At 23.6% G+C, this 17,861-nt stretch overlaps 2 protein-coding genes across 11 annotated transcripts in view; one reads left to right on the top strand and one right to left on the bottom strand.

The window, feature by feature from the left end:
- LOC126901837 (HEAT repeat-containing protein 5B) overlaps positions 1-10,544 on the bottom strand; it is a 32,026-nt gene extending 21,482 nt beyond the window's left edge. For 3 of the 7 annotated variants that reach the window (XR_007703134.1, XM_050678661.1, XM_050678659.1), the window contains exons 1-16: positions 10,140-10,543; positions 9,845-10,056; positions 9,217-9,364; positions 9,048-9,158; positions 8,816-8,993; positions 8,595-8,755; positions 7,248-7,497; positions 7,029-7,172; positions 6,095-6,218; positions 4,580-4,706; positions 2,591-2,702; positions 2,325-2,443; positions 1,801-1,821; positions 1,632-1,744; positions 1,259-1,368; positions 664-830 (exon numbers count right to left, since the gene is read on the bottom strand). Coding sequence is in view for 6 of the 7 variants with exons in the window: in XM_050678661.1 (XP_050534618.1) it covers positions 664-830; positions 1,259-1,368; positions 1,632-1,744; positions 1,801-1,821; positions 2,325-2,443; positions 2,591-2,702; positions 4,580-4,706; positions 6,095-6,218; positions 7,029-7,172; positions 7,248-7,497; positions 8,595-8,755; positions 8,816-8,993; positions 9,048-9,158; positions 9,217-9,364; positions 9,845-10,056; positions 10,140-10,265 (2,223 nt within the window). In the remaining variant the exon portion in view is untranslated. Of the gene's footprint in view, positions 1-663; positions 831-1,258; positions 1,369-1,631; positions 1,745-1,782; positions 1,822-1,963; positions 1,985-2,324; positions 2,444-2,590; positions 2,703-4,579; positions 4,707-6,094; positions 6,219-7,028; positions 7,173-7,247; positions 7,498-8,594; positions 8,756-8,815; positions 8,994-9,047; positions 9,159-9,216; positions 9,365-9,844; positions 10,057-10,139 lie in introns of all 7 variants that reach the window. The other 4 variants (XM_050678663.1, XM_050678660.1, XM_050678662.1 and 1 more) reach the window with 4 other exon arrangements.
- Positions 10,545-10,741: 197 nt separating this feature from the next.
- Positions 10,742-16,931, top strand: LOC126901844 (oligoribonuclease, mitochondrial). 4 transcript variants are annotated; one of them, XM_050678679.1, is made up of 7 exons: positions 10,742-10,984; positions 11,735-11,783; positions 11,850-11,904; positions 13,276-13,437; positions 15,031-15,124; positions 15,949-16,075; positions 16,145-16,931. In XM_050678679.1, the coding sequence occupies exons 1-7, from the start codon at positions 10,966-10,968 to the stop codon at positions 16,263-16,265; spliced, it is 627 nt and encodes a 208-aa protein (XP_050534636.1). In that variant the 5' UTR covers positions 10,742-10,965; the 3' UTR covers positions 16,266-16,931. The 4 variants fall into 4 exon arrangements, with proteins under 4 accessions (XP_050534636.1, XP_050534635.1, XP_050534637.1 ...); XM_050678678.1 differs by having other exon boundaries at positions 10,763-11,008; XM_050678680.1 differs by adding an exon at positions 13,111-13,173 and having other exon boundaries at positions 10,763-11,008; positions 11,735-11,904.
- Positions 16,932-17,861: the final 930 nt, after the last annotated feature.

The following is a 17,861-nucleotide window of genomic DNA, read 5'->3' as shown; positions in this document are numbered from 1 at the left end:
ATTTTTTTTTTTAATTTTGGCTTTAATACAATAAAAAATTAGCTACATAACATATATACATTTTTTAGAAGAATGAAAAAATAAAATACCTTCTAATAATAATTGTGTTGTAGTAATTTATATATTTGGAATTTTGCTTTAGTATATTAACATATTACACATTTTAATCCATAAAAATTGATAATTATACAAAATTAATTATTAAGATTTAATTGTTGTCAATTTTTATAATACATATTCTACATATTACATTTAAAAAAATAATAATATAAAGTTTAAATAGTAGATACTATATTTTGAGTGAAAGCATATTTATTAAAGTTAACTGCATCAATATTCAAGATATATAACGGTAAGTGAAATATTGATATTTACTGCTATATTAAAAGGTGGTCTATTTGTATCAACAAGAGTACAAGTATCTACTATATTTTAATCTTTATTTTTCTACTTAAAACCCTTGAACTATACATTCTGATTGAAGGGGGTTTTTGTTACATAATTTATTTTTCAATTGTAGTGAATCAAACCCTTCCATCAATATCTGTTTGATTTACTACAAATGCAATATCAAAAATATTTTGTTGTAAAAATCTTATTTTTGTCAAAAATTAATGTAATTAATAATTAAATAATTTTATATTGATATTGAATGTATTTTACCTGGTCTTCAATTGTTTGATGGTGGGAGTGTTGTACGGGACATAGACCTAATAGCACACTTTCTTCATTTTGACATAAATATCTTAATTTTGACGTCACAGTATTAGCAGGATTTTCTGCTAATGTGAACTCCGAAACTAATAGTCTTAAAATATGTGTATATGATGCTACAAGATACGTTTGAAAAAAATAAATTTAATTAATTAAATTATTATATATTAATTAAGAACTCTGTATTATAAAAATTATTTATTAGTAATTTTCATTTGCAAGTAATAGATTAGTTGTTATTTAAATTAAAAAATAATGTTCATTTATACATATAAACATTTAAACATATAAATTGCAAATTTCAATAAAAGGCTTATCTCAGAATTTAAAATGCTGATTTCTTTAATAATAATATATTCAAGGAAACCAAATAAATTTGTTACAATGTAATACAATAGTTAAAAATTCTTGAATAAATATTGTGTAGTTAAAAATAATGGTTTTACAGTTAATCAATTTTTAATGTCTTTTAAAAATTCAATAGAACTTAAAAATCAAAGTTGATTTTATTTTAAAATTTGTAAGTCAAATAATTTTGCATTACCTTCAAAATCTTGAGCTGGAATAAGTGATAATGTTTCATACAATCGTAACCTTACCAATGCAATAGGAGCTTTTAAATGTTGACCACAATTTTTGACAACTGATGTCATACTAAAAAATAAATCTCAGTATAATATTTAATTACTTTAAAATGAAAAACATAGTTACAGTTTTGGAATTAGTTACTATTTCATATGTAAAAATTATTTTACTGTTTTTTTATTCATTCATTTAATAAAAGAATAAAATTTTATCAAGAGTCAACTAATAATAAAAATAGGATTTTTTAAATCTTGAAAAAATTACATAAGAAAATTGACATTTTTACATACCAAAGAAGACACATTGAAATAATATAATGAAATTTTAGTTACTTTATTAACATAGCCAATGCAGATTCTATAGGAGTTAATAGTCTCCTTATAATATCTTCAGTAACTAAATCATTACAGTTGTACAAAAAACTATATATAGATGACATAGCACCNCAGTAACTAAATCATTACAGTTGTACAAAAAACTATACATAGATGACATAGCACCAGCACGACCTTCCAGTGTCAGCTGAAAATACAAAATATTAATAAAATCTGTCACATATTTATGATTTTTTAAAGGGAGATCAAGATAGTTTTTAGAATGTAGAGTAGTAGGAAGATTCACTCTTCTACAATTATTGTATATCGATTGGAGTTTGAACCCCNCCAGCACGACCTTCCAGTGTCAGCTGAAAATACAAAATATTAATAAAATCTGTCACATATTTATGATTTTTTAAAGGGAGATCCAGATAGTTTTTAGAATGTAGAGTAGTAGGAAGATTCACTCTTCTACAATTATTGTATATCGATTGGAGTTTGAACCCCATGGACCTCATATAAATACCCTACTGAATAAAATTATTTAAGTATAATAGAAACAAATAATCAAATTTGAGTATACTGTTATCCCTTCATGTTTTACTAATTATAACAAAATGTCAAACATCAAAAATCTTGATATATGAGATCCTTGCACTGAGAATGTAATATGGATAATTACTAATTATTTAATTAAATAATTTTAACCTGCCATGTAAATGCATCACCTCGAGCTTTTTCAGAATCAAGTTCTTTAGATGATCTTGGAAATGAGTTTCTCCATAAAAGAAGCATACGAGGTAATAGACCTCGAACAACACTTATGCCTAAAAATGTACTAAATAAGTTATGATTAAACAGAAATATAGTTCAAGGAAATTTAAAAAAGATTAATAATTATGAAGTGTCTAATTATAATTAGATACTTAATTAGAATTAACAATATCAATTTTTTATAACAACTAAAACTTTACCTAATGTCATCACACCACCAATAAGTAGCCACCCAGCTTGAGTTCTACTTAAAGATAGGCGGCTATTTTGACTAGCACTTCTTAATAAATCTTCTGCAGTATTGAAAATAATCTAAAAAATTATTCCATAAAGTAAGGTTAGGTAAAGTGAGACAAAAATTTTTAAAAAAAATAAAGGATTCTTCATTACTTTATTTTATTAAGTTTTCTTATTTATAATAAAATTAATAATCTAATATTACATGAAAAAACATAGTGGAACACTAGGGAGAAGTATAGATGATATCTGACAGTGATTAAAATCACTATCATAAAAACTTTAAAACAAATCTGTAGATATATGTAAGTAGTAATTGATTTTTGAAAGGAATTATTGAATTTTTTAAAAAGCAACATCTATTTTATTATTAATTCCTATTTTATTATTCATATCCTGATTACAATTTTTATGATTTATAAGTATAAAACAAGAATAAATACATATTATAGTAATTAAATTTAGTATGAAATGCATATTGAATGAATATTTCATACCAAAATAACATTTATTGTTATTATATGGTGTTGATATATAGAAGATAAGGTGTTATGACAAATTTTTTTTTTAACTTAAAGTAAATAGCATAAACTTTAAATAAACATATGATTAAAGTCAGGAGTATTTATGGAACACTTTTAAAAGTAGGTTGAAAAAGTTCTACACTTTATACATATGTTTCAAGTTTTTAACCCTTCCTGTATAAGGGAAATTGGTCTGATTTAAAAAAAATTATATTTGTTCAAAATTATATATATGAAGTACTTATAAAAAAATTGAATTAAACCATACATTTTTAAAAAGTTCAGGAAATTAAATTTGAAAATCTTATTATATAATAGAACAAAGAAAAAAAATGCTTTTCTGGAAAGATTACTTGGAATGTTCGGATTTTCAAAATTTTTTTTCAACAAAAGTACTTGGTTACAGGACTAAGAAATCTATTGGCGAAGATCGGAAATTTTTGCTGTGAGCCAGCAAGCGTTTTAAAATTTCGATCATTTTTGAGAAAAACGCTCGCTGACCCCAGAGTTTTACGACTTAAGATTTGAAATTTTCACCAGACCCACTCACATTATTTCTAAAACATTTTCAAAATTTAAGTTAAAAACTTTTTTTTTTAATTTATATCAATAAGAGGAAAATACCTAAAGTATTTGTATAAAAAAAAGTTATTATAATTTGTTCATTTTTCAAAAAGTTTATGTTTTGAGAAAAACAGTTTAAAAAAATCAAAATTTACTGATTTAAAAAAATTGTTCATTTTTGGGGGATTTCCTCTATTTACAGGAAACTAGGGAAATTTTTTTTAATATTATGGGTAATGCCTTCAACTAAATACAATTTGTTTTTTTGAAATATTGTTGAAAGATTATGATCCGATGAGAGCTGAGATGAAGTGGCGATAGACATAATTAAAAAAAATCATAGTATTACATCATAGAACAATTATACTTAGCTTCTTAACAAAGCTAAAAAAGCAATTGAACAAAAAAATTATTTTCTCAAATTGTAAATGAAAAAATGTTAAATTACTCCACTTATTGTATATTGATAAAATTTTTAAATTTACTTTTAATACACCTCTAAAAATTGAAGAGATATTTAAATTCTGTATAAGTATTCCCTTATAATATTCAAAATTTAATTGTAAAATTCATAATATGATTTTACATAATATTACATATTATAAAACATTATAGAGAAAAAAAATTTCAACAATAATTTTTCATTCATATGATATTACAACAAATAGCTACAAGAAATAAGTTATTAAATGTTTTTAGAAGAATAAATAAAGAACTTTAATACAATCTTATTATGAATTAGAGAAATAAGANACTTTAATACAATCTTATTATGAATTAGAGAAATAAGAATTGTTATTAAAAGGGACACATTCAAAATTCTTGGAGATTAATTAAAAAAAAAAAATTTAGATTAAAACTTACTTTTCCTTTCATATGAGGAATACCCAAAGGAGAGACATTAACACTTCCAAGTATACTAACCAAAACAGCACTATATCCTGATATTATTTCAGATGTAGCTCTAGTGCTTTCAATATTTTCAATGCACCTAGTGAATAAATAAAAAAGAAGTATTAAAAAAAATAATTTTTATAATATAAACACTTAGTAAAAAAATAATTAAGTATTAAGCATACAAATTAAATTTAAAAAATTCAAATGAATAATTTACTATCCTAAAATAAATATGCTTTATATCAAAATGGGATTCTTAATAGTTATGCCTCATCATGTTTTTTTAAATTACTTCTTATAAATTAACAAATTTTCTTAATCCTTATTTGATTTTTTTTTAGAAATTAGTGCTCATACATAAAAAAACTATACAAACACCATTTGAATTTGTTAAAAAAAACAAGTATATAAGACACAAGATTAAGTGCAGATTAGTGAAGTGGAGAGAAGTGTCTGGTGTGTTATGTGATATGAATATTTCCAAGAGGCTTTAAGTTTTATAAGACTGTAGTGATGAGGTATTATGTATAATTCAGAGTGTTGAGCAGTTAGAGAAGATAGGATAAGGAATGAATATGTAAGAGGAAGTATAGGTGTAGTATCAATCGTGGATAAAATGAGAGAAAATAAACTTAGATAGTTTAGCCATGTTATGAGGAAAGAAGAATCGGAAGCTGTAAGAAATGAATGTTGAAGAAAGAAGAGGTAGAGGAAGACCAAAAATGAGATGGAGAGATGCTATTGAATGTGATATGAGGACAGCTGATGTGAGCGTAGAGGATGTGGGATATCGTGTCAAGTGGAAGTTTAGGATATGAGTAGCCGACCCCAAGTAGTTGGGATTAAGGCGAGGAAGAAGAAGAAGAAGATTTTCTTCAGAATTTTTTAGTATTCTACACACTTTAATAAGTAGTATTTTACACTCTTTCCCATTCTAAATTTTATCATCTTTAATAATTTAAGTGTAAAAAATAATAAATATGTGTACATAGTCTACAAATCTTTTAAAATTATGGTTCAAAAGTTGTCAATTATTCATTTCCTTATTTATAAGCAAATTTAATATGCATGTTTTTATTTAAAAACTAAATATGATACAGTTTTAAATGGAAAGAAGAGGGATTAGAGGTAAGTGATTAGATTATCTATATAAGATAATCTAAGTATGTAGAATATACAACTTAAGAAACAAAAATTTTATATTTTATCATATACTTATAAAGATGTAACATAGGACACAGTTAGTAGATCACCTTGTATATTATTTTTCTTTTAATCATACTAAGAAAAATAAAGATTAAATTCTCAAAAATAAAATAATTGTTAGCAATTTATTTTTTATAAATTATTAATATTATAGTTTTGATGCATACCTGAGAAAATAATATGATGATATAGTTTTTTATAATACAAATTTTATTTAAAAAGTAACTTAATTATTTAGATTAAATTATTAGTTTAAAAATTTAAAAAGATACATACCGATCAATTAAGAGAGTGCACTGGCTAGGTAAAGCAATACAAAGACATTGTATGCACCAAGCAGCTGATAACCGAGCTGCTTGACTTGGATGAACCAAAACAGACAAAGCTATTTCAATTACATCTATAAAAAAATATATACAGAGTGATTTTTTTTGTTATAACCTACTCAATTACATACAGAATAAATATATTTAAACATTTTTTTTTTTTTTTGGTTATCTTTAGTTACACATTATTCTTGAATTATTAACTATGTAATACTTTTTAAGTTCATCCCTTATGCCTTGTAAGGGTGTCAACTTCGTTTTTTTAAGTGGAAATACATATTTTTAATTTAATAAAATGTTTGAGTTTTTAATTTAATAGTTAATGGCATTTGAATTTTTAATATAACTTTATTCTGCTATAAATTGTTTATTATAAAATAAACAATCCGTAACTGTGATAGTGATGTTATAAAATTCATTTAGCTACTTGTATTTGTATTGCCTTGTGTATTATACATGTATATTAACTCAAAAATGTTAAACATTAAATGTTTATATCTAATAAACGAATAAAGTTATATTAAAAATTCAAATACCATTTACTATTAAATTAAAAACTCAAACATTTTATTAAATTAAAAATATGTGTTTCCATTTAAAAAAACAAAGTTGACACCCTTACAAGACATAAGGGATGAACTTAAAAAGTATTACATAGTTAATAATTCAAGAATAATGTGTAACTAAAGATAAACAAAAAAAAAAAAAAAAATGTTTAAATATATTTATTCTGTATGTAATTTAGTGGGTTATAGTTGTTCTAAAAATAAATTGTTGGTTTTAGACAAAAAATTGTCTATACAAAAATTTATAGTTTCAAATGAATAAATGATGGATTAGTTAATAATAACTAATAAAAAATGTATTGCAATGTTGATATTTACTACAAGTATTGTCTGATATAAGATTTACAGCTATTGTGCCCATATTAAGTAATAAACAACCTATTTCTTGTAAAGCACAGACAAGAAAATGTTGACCAAAAATAGTTTCTTGGTTAAATTCTTTAGCGTTTTCTGGACTAAAATCTGAAAAGAAAATTTGTTCATAGTAAAATTAAAATAATTTATTTTTAAAATATGTCATGTGTAAATATGCATTACCAATTGAAGTCATTTGCTTTTTAACTATTATAGCTAATTCTTTACAAGCAGAAGATTGAGCTTTTTCACCTAACATTTGCCCAAGAGTACTCCGTAATATAAAACTTACACATTTTCTAGAATAAATAGCATCAACATGAGAAGATGCAGACTTAGGATTAACAACTAGGTCTAAAACATGGCGCATGAATGCAAACAAATTTTTTTCCAACCAGTCATTTTTTAAAGTCTGAACAAATTCCACATATGACTGAAATAATAGAAAAAAAATTATTTAGATGGTGAGATAATTTTAACAAATTATATAATAATGAATTAATTATTTTTCTATGATTTAGCAGATATTTCTTAATATTAGAACATTATAATCCTCAAAACTGAGTGAAATAAAACTAACAACAAAAATATGATCAAATCAAATAATATACAACATCAGAAAAGATTATGTAATTTTCATAGCTTAAGAAAGTGATAAGTGTTATGAATGAGCTTGATTCACCCAAAGTCACCTAATACAAAAGAATTCTGAAACACTCCAAATATAATGCAATAAGGAACAGTCTCAAAAGGTCAATCAACCAGATTGTGGCTTGGAAGACGGGACGATCATACCCCCTACTAAACTTAATTAAAAGAAGAAAATTAATTGTATATTTTTAATTCTACATTTTTATTAAAAATGAAAATTTTTAAATAGTAAAATACATTTGTCGTTTGCAATCATTTAAGATGTTTCTCTCAGTATATGCGGGTACTCATACACACACGAGCAATGTTTGGACGACCGGCAGCATCGTCCAAACAATATTTTGAAACGTATATTATAAATGAGGCGGCCAATCGTATACGTGCGAGTATGATTTAGCTGCAATCTTATGTACGGGTTTTGGACAATTAGCAGCGTTGTCCACACAGTAAAGTATTAGTATATTACTATATTGGCTAATTTATTTTTAGAATTAACTGCTTGTCGTTATCGTTTGCTATAATAGTATAATCGCTATTATTAATATTTTCATTTCTATTTTCTACCACGGCCTTTAAAATAATAATAATTGTATTGTGTTTTATTTTATTATATTTAATTTGACAATTTTTTATACCTATAAGTAGTGATATTATATTTAAAGTCGCACCCCCACCACCAACACCCACTGCAATCAACTCTCAAGAAACCTTAAAAAACAATTCCACAACATATTAAAAACCTTAGAATTCATACAATAAAAAAAAAAAAAAAAATTCATTTTAGTGAATACAAACATAAAAGAAACATATAGAAGCAACATTAAAAAATATTAGTCAATTATTTTTTTAAAAAAACTTATATTCTTATAATATACTTACATAAGTTACACCAACTCTAATTTCTCTATGACTGCCAGAAGTTCCTTTAATAATTTCACCAGTTCCTTTTAAAAATCCCATACCACCTCTTAAGAAACCATTCATTAAAATACCTAATGCATCATCTAAGGACATATTTTTGGAATTTTTACTAGTAGATGCTAAAAATAAACAAGAAATTTATTATTTAAAGATTGAAAAACAAAATATAGCATACTTACATGAATGCTGTTCTTTAGATTTAATTTGTGTAAAAGCAGTCAAAGTTCCCAATAATTTGGCTACTGAACATCTTACTTCATAATTAGCATTTTCAAATGCTCGAAAACATAAATTAGTTAAATTTTCTAATTCTGCTGTATAAAAAAAATTTGAACATTTCACCATTTCTAATATACACTAAAAATCAAAAAAATTAAACATATATACTAATAAATAGATATTTTTAGTTACTTTTGCTGTTGCTGAGCGAACAGCCATTACTCTGTCTGTTAAATAATGTTTGATTGCTTTATAAATATCTTTGTGAATATTCCCCATCACACATCCCATACCTGTGCATATCTACAAAAATTTCTATGGTAATTAGTTAATAAAAAAAAAAGAAAAAATGTTATTTTACTTTTTCTAATGTAGTAATTATTTCCACTCGCATTTGTGATTCTGCATGTTTAAGATTTTTTAATAAGATACAAATAGTTTCTTCATATGATCGACCCATCATCCTACCCAAATTTTTGTACATGTGGCCAATACAAGTAATAGCACCTCTGAAAATTTTTAATTATTGTACAAATTAAGTTTTATTAAAAAATATAATAATATAATTTATTAATATAAAATAAAAATATTTAATATTGAATATTAAATGATACAAACAAATTTGTTGAGGTCTTTAAAACAAATCGACAACCTTGACACAATACTAATGTTTATAGATACTAATTATTTGGTTTTGCACTGAACTAAACTTAACTTAAACATTTAGTTCTTTTATAAAATTTTAAATCAAACAAAAGTGAAATTTATTTAAGTATGATTTGAAAAAACTAATCTTTTAAACAGAGTGTTATTAATAATTATTATGGTAATAATTTATAAAATTATTATTTTCAACACTTTGAATAATTTTGTTTGATTTAATTACAAGTTCCTTAGTTAAAGGTTAAAGCTTTACCTCAAAAATTGTAGTGCATAATATCACATAATATTTAACATATCCAATTCTTAACTAATCATATTACACTTACAATTTAGTGGCAAGAAAAGCTAATGAATCATCCTTAACTCTTAATATATCATTACATTTATTGACAGTATCGAAAAGTAAGAATGTATCACCAACATTAAATAATGTTGATAAACATTTAGCAATAAGTATTCTAGTGGGAGGACCTGGATTTTCTTGTATTAAATTAGTCAACTGTTCAACTAATTTTTTTTGATAATCTTTAATGTCGCCCTTAAAAATGTTTTGAAAATATTATTAAACATAAAAATATTTAAGTATTATCTAAAAAAAATGATAAAAACATATTTTTTTACTTTCTTGGATGTTAATAATGATTTATTCAAAAACCTTAACCATTCGAATATAAAAACAGGTTTTTTAGTTTCTGATAGCTGTTTTAATGCATCTTCATTCAATAATAAGCTATGACTTAACTCCATAACTATTGAATTGAAATAATATATATTATATGTCTAAATTATATTTATTGAAAATTGATCAACAACTTAGTAGATTACATATCAGACAATAAGTTAATTCAAAACACTATCATTAACATGATATGATTATAAAAAAAATTACATTACTCTACAGGACAATATGTTAACTTCATTTGGAAAAATTTCTACAGATATATATATTTTTTAATTCTATAATGATAAACGTATCAACATACAGAATGATAAACACATATAAAGGAAATAAGTAGGGAACAGATTCCCAACGAATCCAGACCTTGAACACATGTTAATGTACACAATAATTGATAGCCATTTTGCTATAGGCCATGTTATCATTTCTACTGTAATCATAACAAATAAAAATGTATTTATTTTATCAAAATAAGGAATTATTCCAATAATTTATTGTTTAAATATGCTTCAATACACCCATTAAATATTAAATGAGTTTTTAAAATTATGTTTAAATTATTATTGAATTTTGGAAAAGCTAATATAGTTAAAAATTTTCGATTTCAACACACTGATATCCCTACTTCAAAATAGCCGACTGATTTATTTATTTACTTCTCTATATTAGCTGTATAAAATGTTATCAGTATTCATTTTGTATACTTGGGGACAGTCTATCTTGTTCTGAAGAACATTCAAGGGGTAGTTACGTATTTAAATTTAACAAATGAATATATCTCTATTTGGTATGGTTCATTTCTTAAATAAATGTAAGAAAATGATTACTTATATACAATATTGAATATAAAATCTAAATCTTAAGACTTTTACAAATATTATTCGCATCTCAAACATTTGTTTGATATATCTTGATTTTTCTTATCATTTTGAAAAAATAAAAAATGGACAAATACATAATTGCGTTTAAAAAACAGTTTACTCAGATGTCAAAATTTTAAATGATTATATTTAAAAAAATTTCCTTTATTCATATATACATATTACAGTTTTGGTTTAGTATAATTTATTACAGTTGATTTTTTAATAAGATATTGAGGTTTAAATTCTTTAAATAATTTTTTCAAACTTCAAATTACCCTAAATTTTATAAGAATTTGAAAGAAACTATTACTTCTTCAAATTTATGTAAAAAGAAAAGTTGTGTTGATTTTTAGTTAATTAATATGGATAAGTGTTTTTTATTCTGTCTAACTAGCTAAAATATTTTTTTTAAATATGTAACACATTTTAATTTTAATATATTTTTTTATTTTATATAACAAATAAAAATCTATAACATATATTAATATTAGTAAAATATATTTAAATTAATTTAATTTAAGTTTAAAAATTACTTTAATTAAAAGAAACCCTTTCATATTTAAAAGAAAATTATATTTTAGTTAAAATCCTTTAATACTTTGCATAAAAATTTATATTGATAAAAAATTAGTTATATTGGAAAATTAATCATAATTTTTATTTAAATATTTCAGATAGAAATCAAGTGTTTCATTTGTGCAGATTTAAAGCTGATGTTTTTCTGTATACAATACCTATAAGTATATTTTAGTAAAATTTGAATTGTTCTGCAGTTTTTTTTTTTTTTAGAAATAAAAGTATGGAAAATCGTTGCTCTAATAATATTGTATGGTTTGATGGAGAGGTAATTTTTATACTAGTTATTAAATTTTTTTTTTTATTTCACTATAAAATAGACCATTTTGTTCTTTCCAAAAAAAAATATTTCTTAACCTTGGACTAGTAGAGTGACAAAAGAATTTAATTGCTTTCAATATTTTAAAGCACCTAGTGAATAAATAAAAAAGATGTATTAAAAAAATTATTTTAATATTATAAACACTTAGAAAAAAAAATATTAAGTATTAATCATTGGAATTAAATTTTAAAAATTCAAATAAGTAACTTACTATCCTAAAATAAACATGCTTTATGTAAAAATGAGATTCTTAATAATTATTCAAGAAGGAGTTTAGGTGTAGTATCAACCAAGCTAAGACAAGATAAATTAAACTTAGATAGTTTGACCTTTTTATGAGGAAAAAGTTATCAGTAGCTAGTAAGAGCCGTTTTGAAAATGAATGTTGAAAAAATAAGAGATGGAAGACCAAAAAATGAGATGAAGGGATATATATGTGTAGTTGGGATGATGGTAAGAAAAAAGAAGATAAATTATGTAATTGTATTTAATTCATTCTTATATTCCAGTCTCATAGATTAGGGTTTTTATTATTTATAGAGTTGCCTCATATCTGAAAGATGGAGATAATCAGGTTGAATTGAATTCCATTGTTATTTTTTATTATTCATCTATATCTTCTTCTTCTTCTTCTTCCTCGCCTTAATCCCAACTACTTGGGGTCGGCCATCCTTATCCTAAACTTCCACTTGACACGATATCCCACATCATCTACGCTCACATCAGCTGTCCTCATATCACATTCAATAGCATCTCTCCATCTCATTTATGGTCTTCCTCTACCACTTATTAACCGCTCAACACTCTGAACCATATATCACAGCTGGCCTTATTACAGTCTTGTAGAATTTACCTTTCAGCCTCATTAGAATTCTTTTATCGCATAAGACACCTGACGCTTCTCTCCACTTCAACAAGTTGCACTTAATTCTGTGTCTTAATAATAGAGGTTTATAAGTGACTTAGTTTATTCTTTTTTATATTAAAAAAGTTACCTTTCTAGACATTATTTTAGGTAGGGGCACCTATAATATTGTCCAATATACATACATGATATTCCTATAGCAAAAGGGATCAAAGCTACAAATTAATTACATATTAATTGAATTTGAAATTTTGAAAAATTATAACTTTTTAGTGTGGTTTATTTAGAGAACTGTTGCACACACAAGTTTTTTGTGAACTTTTGAAATGATTAATCATTTAACTCAAAATGTAATGTATAATTCAATATTTTCAATGTTGTTAGTATAACATTTTGAAATGTCACCCATTATAATTATTATACTCCTCATTAAAAAAAAGTTTACATAATAGATGACTGGCCTAGATGCTGATAAACATACATTAATAGAAGCTGCTGTAATAGTGACAGATGGTCAATTGAATATTTTAGCTGAAGGACCAAATATAATAATTAAACATCCTGATGAAGTTTTAGATAATATGGAAGAATGGCCAAAAAATCATCATGCCATGGTAATTATTTTTACAATTGTATAATATATACAAGGTGTAACTACAAGTTAGGTAGGTTATGTTAAGTATAATGTAAAATTAAAGGATTTATTTTTTACACAATAGAAAATTTCTGGCCTTCTGTAATAACTCATTGGATTTTGGTTAAAAATAATTATATGACATCATTTTAGGCAAAAAAATGTGGCTATTATAAAACAAAGTGTTTAAAGTCACAATTTGTATTTTATATTATTATATTCATGAATTAAGTTGCATTAAACTTATAAATTAGCTCAATCAAATTTTTAAAAAAGTTATAGCAATTGAAAGCTGAAAATATAAAATCGAAAATTTTAACACCAAAATAGCATTTTTTTGACTACGGCAGCCATTTGAACGTAAAAGATAAATCAATAAGTTTATAGATAATAAAATCAATTCATTGATGTTACAAAATTAAAATGATATTCCGAAGTATATTTTTATGAATCCCAACCGTTTCTATACCTGAATTTAACAGAGTTTTTGTAAAAGTAAAATTAATTACATTTAAAAAAATAGTTTTTATTTTTGACTTATAGATTTTAGATTAAAATTTTTAATTTTTATTTCCAACTATGTGTGTTATTTAAAATCATCAGTACTTTATGGGGTGATAATAACTTGAATACTTTTATATATATAATTTTTTTTGTCTTTCAAATGGTAATTTATAAGCAGGGCTCATAATTTATAGCACATGTATATTTTATGAGGAAGTCCTAGCATACTTATGTAAGCAGTAAATTAAAAAATTAATAAGCTTAATATAAAGTATTATTTTGTATATTTCAAAGTTAATTATATTTTGTGTTCTTTTAGCGCTATTTCAGTACAGTGTTACTTATTGTGTTATGACAATAGTAAAATAGGAAAAAGTTCAAGGAGGTCAATACACAAACAATTTTTTGTATTATTACATTTGTAATAAAACGACATTTCGAAATTTATTTTTATATGAAACAATCCTCCTTTATTCATATTGCTCAAAATTTGGCCAAATACTGACTCAATATTCATTTAGAAATTACATGGGAGAAGAAAAAGAGAAAACTCTGGAAAAAAAATGTTCTCATCTCTCCTGGATTTATTGAGAATTGTTACAAAAAGTTTTGTATGCCTCATTTAAAAATTGATCAATTATTAGCAATACAAATGAAAGAGCAAACTTGGCCAGATTTTAGATAGCACTACTTTGTTTAGGCAATACTGTAGAAGGGAAAAGTTGGAACTTGGCTCTTCTTTATAGTTAGGTTTCTGTTGAGGATTATAATTACAATATTTGGATATTGTTCAAGGGGTCCAACTAATTATGATAATTAATGAATTAACCAAATCTCTATTGATCTTCTTTCTATCATTAGCTAAATTTTCTTACTTAATTTTGAAGTATTTTTTATTTTATAACAATATGTTTAAAGTAATTTATTTGGTTTAAATACTAACTTACGCATACCATTGGTCTTATCATATAATTTATAACATAATATTTTTGGATTTAATTATTTCAGTAGAGTACTAATCCATAAATTTACTTTAGATTTTAATTTTAATAAATTTAATATCTTTTAGAGTGGTTTAACTGAAAGTTGTAAAAAGAGTAAAATTACATTGGAGCAAGCTGATCAGATATTATATGATTTTATTGATCCCTTTACTATAAAAGGTACTTAAAATCCTATATAGTGTTCAAAACGTAAGGAAATGAGTTAATTGTAAAAATGAATAAAAACAATGAAAACTCTTTTTCTTACTTATTGAACACTATACAGAGTGGATAGGTTTATCATAAACTTTTCAATTACTCTCAAAATATATATAATACTAAAAAATTTTTTTTTACTTTTTAATTACATATATTTCTTGATTTATCAGCTAATAATTACTTTTTTAAAATCATTCCTTATAAGTACAGGGGTCTTAAACTTTATTTTTTCAAATGGTACATGATTTACTAGTTTATTTAATAGATAATGATGTTATTAAGAAAATGATTGGATGATAACTTTTTGATTACTATATCAGAACTTTTTAACAATTTAAAGTGATGGCTAAAGATGAGTGCACCTGTTTTTATCACTAGTTATTTACCGGCTGTATTTTTCCTCCCACCTAGATAATAAAATTAGAATAACTCCAAAATATTGATCTAAAAATCATTATTAACCCGTTATTTTCTTAATTACATAATTTTCTATTAAATAAAAGAAAGTAGTAAATTATATACATTTCCTTTTGAAAATATTAAAGTTTTACACCCCTATAAGTAGTTATTAGGGATGATTCTAAAAAGTAATTTATAGCTAATACATCAACTTTTATCATACATAATTAAAAAAAAAACCGAAAAATTTTTTCTCATTATTGTATTTATTTTGCAAGTAATTGAATAGTTTATGATAAACTGATTATTCTGTACAGTAGTTAAAATAAATTTGTAAAAACTAAAGCCATCAATTTAATTTATAATTTATGATAATCAAATTTCAGGAAAATGTGCTCTTGCAGGCAATTCTATCTATATGGACAGAATTTTTATTCGAAAGTATTTACCTAAGTTTGAAAACCAATTGTCTTATAGATTAATTGATGTATCAACTTTAAAAGAACTTTTGAAGTAATTATTTTAGTATTTTATTTTTATACTTTTGTAAGATTTAAAAATAAAAAAAATTATTATGTGTAGACGTTGGGACCCTAAGTTCATTGATATGGCACCTAAGAAAACTATGAAACACAGAGCTTTAGATGATATCAGAGAAAGTTTAAATGAACTCAGTTTTTATAAAAAATATTTAAAACTTTAATAAATATTATTTAAGTTTATGGAAAATATAATATAAATACTATGTTTAAACAAAAACATCTAAATATGCTTTCAATCTTCTTATGAGTTATTTAAAAATAATCAGTTTTTTAATAAATATAACATTTAAAAACAAAATAACTTAATTAATTAATTACTTTACACAATTAAATATCAATATTAACATAGACATGTTTTTAAATTAAGTGCCTTGCTTAAACTTAAAGAAAAATGGCTGAAACCTAGATTATCAAGTGTTACATAATATACTGGTAGAAGAACAACTCAGGTTCCATAAAATAAAGTATATTGAAACTAACTTATACTATGGCTTTTTTAAGTATTTGTTTCTTTATACATCACAACACAATTTTATAAAAAAAAAATTTTTAAACTTATAACATAAATTAAGTACACATAGATATGTTACACCGTACATGATTTTGGCAGTTCAATTTTTATCATGAATGACACAGAGAAACTATGCGCTAAATGTAAGCAATTATAGCGATGGATAGCATACATTTTGAGTGATTCTATTGAAATATATGTGGTATTTTTAATTTTTTAATTATCATTACATGAATGTATATATATTATTAAACAGTGTTTGTTATACACATTAATTGCATTTTGTGATATAATGTAAAGTTTTTTACGATTTTAATACTGTGTAATTAATTTTTCATTGACATTTCATTTAATTTTTTTATTTTAATACTATAATAAAAATCCTTAATAGGACTTAAACATAAAATGTGATATTACACTACAAAAGCGGTTTTTGGGGTTAATATAATTTTTAGTTGTAGGTGAGTGAGGTGTGTAATGTGGAATACTTTTCATCTATGTGTTATGGTAAAAATAAATTGTTGCTCTTAACACTACCCCTCTCCTCATTTTTCGAAATCTTTAAATTCTAATATCTTAAAAACCTTTTAGGACACTCATTAAGAATAATAAAATTACTTGTACATAAAAATATAGATTTCATGTTTATACAAATAATAAAAAAAGAAAATTTTCAATTTTTTTAATTGAGGGGTATAAGGGCGAGTAGGAGAGTTAATAAATAACACTGTATTTTAGAAATGAAAAATACAATTGCTAAGTCTTAATGCTTAAATTTGTATAACTGCATACAAAACTAATGGTAGGTAATTCAAATTTTCAAATATATGCAAGTAGTGCAAAAATTTTCAATATAATTTAATAAAAACCTACACTGTATAAATATAAGTTAAAATTTGTATGTGACAAAAGAAAAATTATGATAGTAAAAATGATAACTGATTGAATTTTAGTTTATTCAAAAACTTATATTTAAACTTATTATATTCTGAAAATTACAGATAAAACTACAGTATTTTAATAATTTTTAATTTTCTAACTATTTAAAAAAAATTAAAGTAAATTTTATAAAAAAAGAAAATGGTTGTTCACATTTTACTTCAATACAAGAATGGTAATTACATTTCAGAGAAATTTTTTGCATCTTAATAAATAAATTGTACTAAAGAAAAACAATCAAAAAGATTAAAAATATCTTTAAGATTAATATAATTATGTTAAATTTTAAACAAAATTTGAATTAATG

The sequence above is a fragment of the Daktulosphaira vitifoliae genome, unplaced genomic scaffold (genome assembly GCF_025091365.1).
Source record: "Daktulosphaira vitifoliae isolate Bord-2020 unplaced genomic scaffold, ASM2509136v1 Scaffold_3, whole genome shotgun sequence".
Taxonomy (NCBI): domain Eukaryota; kingdom Metazoa; phylum Arthropoda; class Insecta; order Hemiptera; family Phylloxeridae; genus Daktulosphaira; species Daktulosphaira vitifoliae.
Note: the sequence above shows the minus strand (reverse complement) of the source record. Positions and strands in the feature narration are given on the sequence as shown.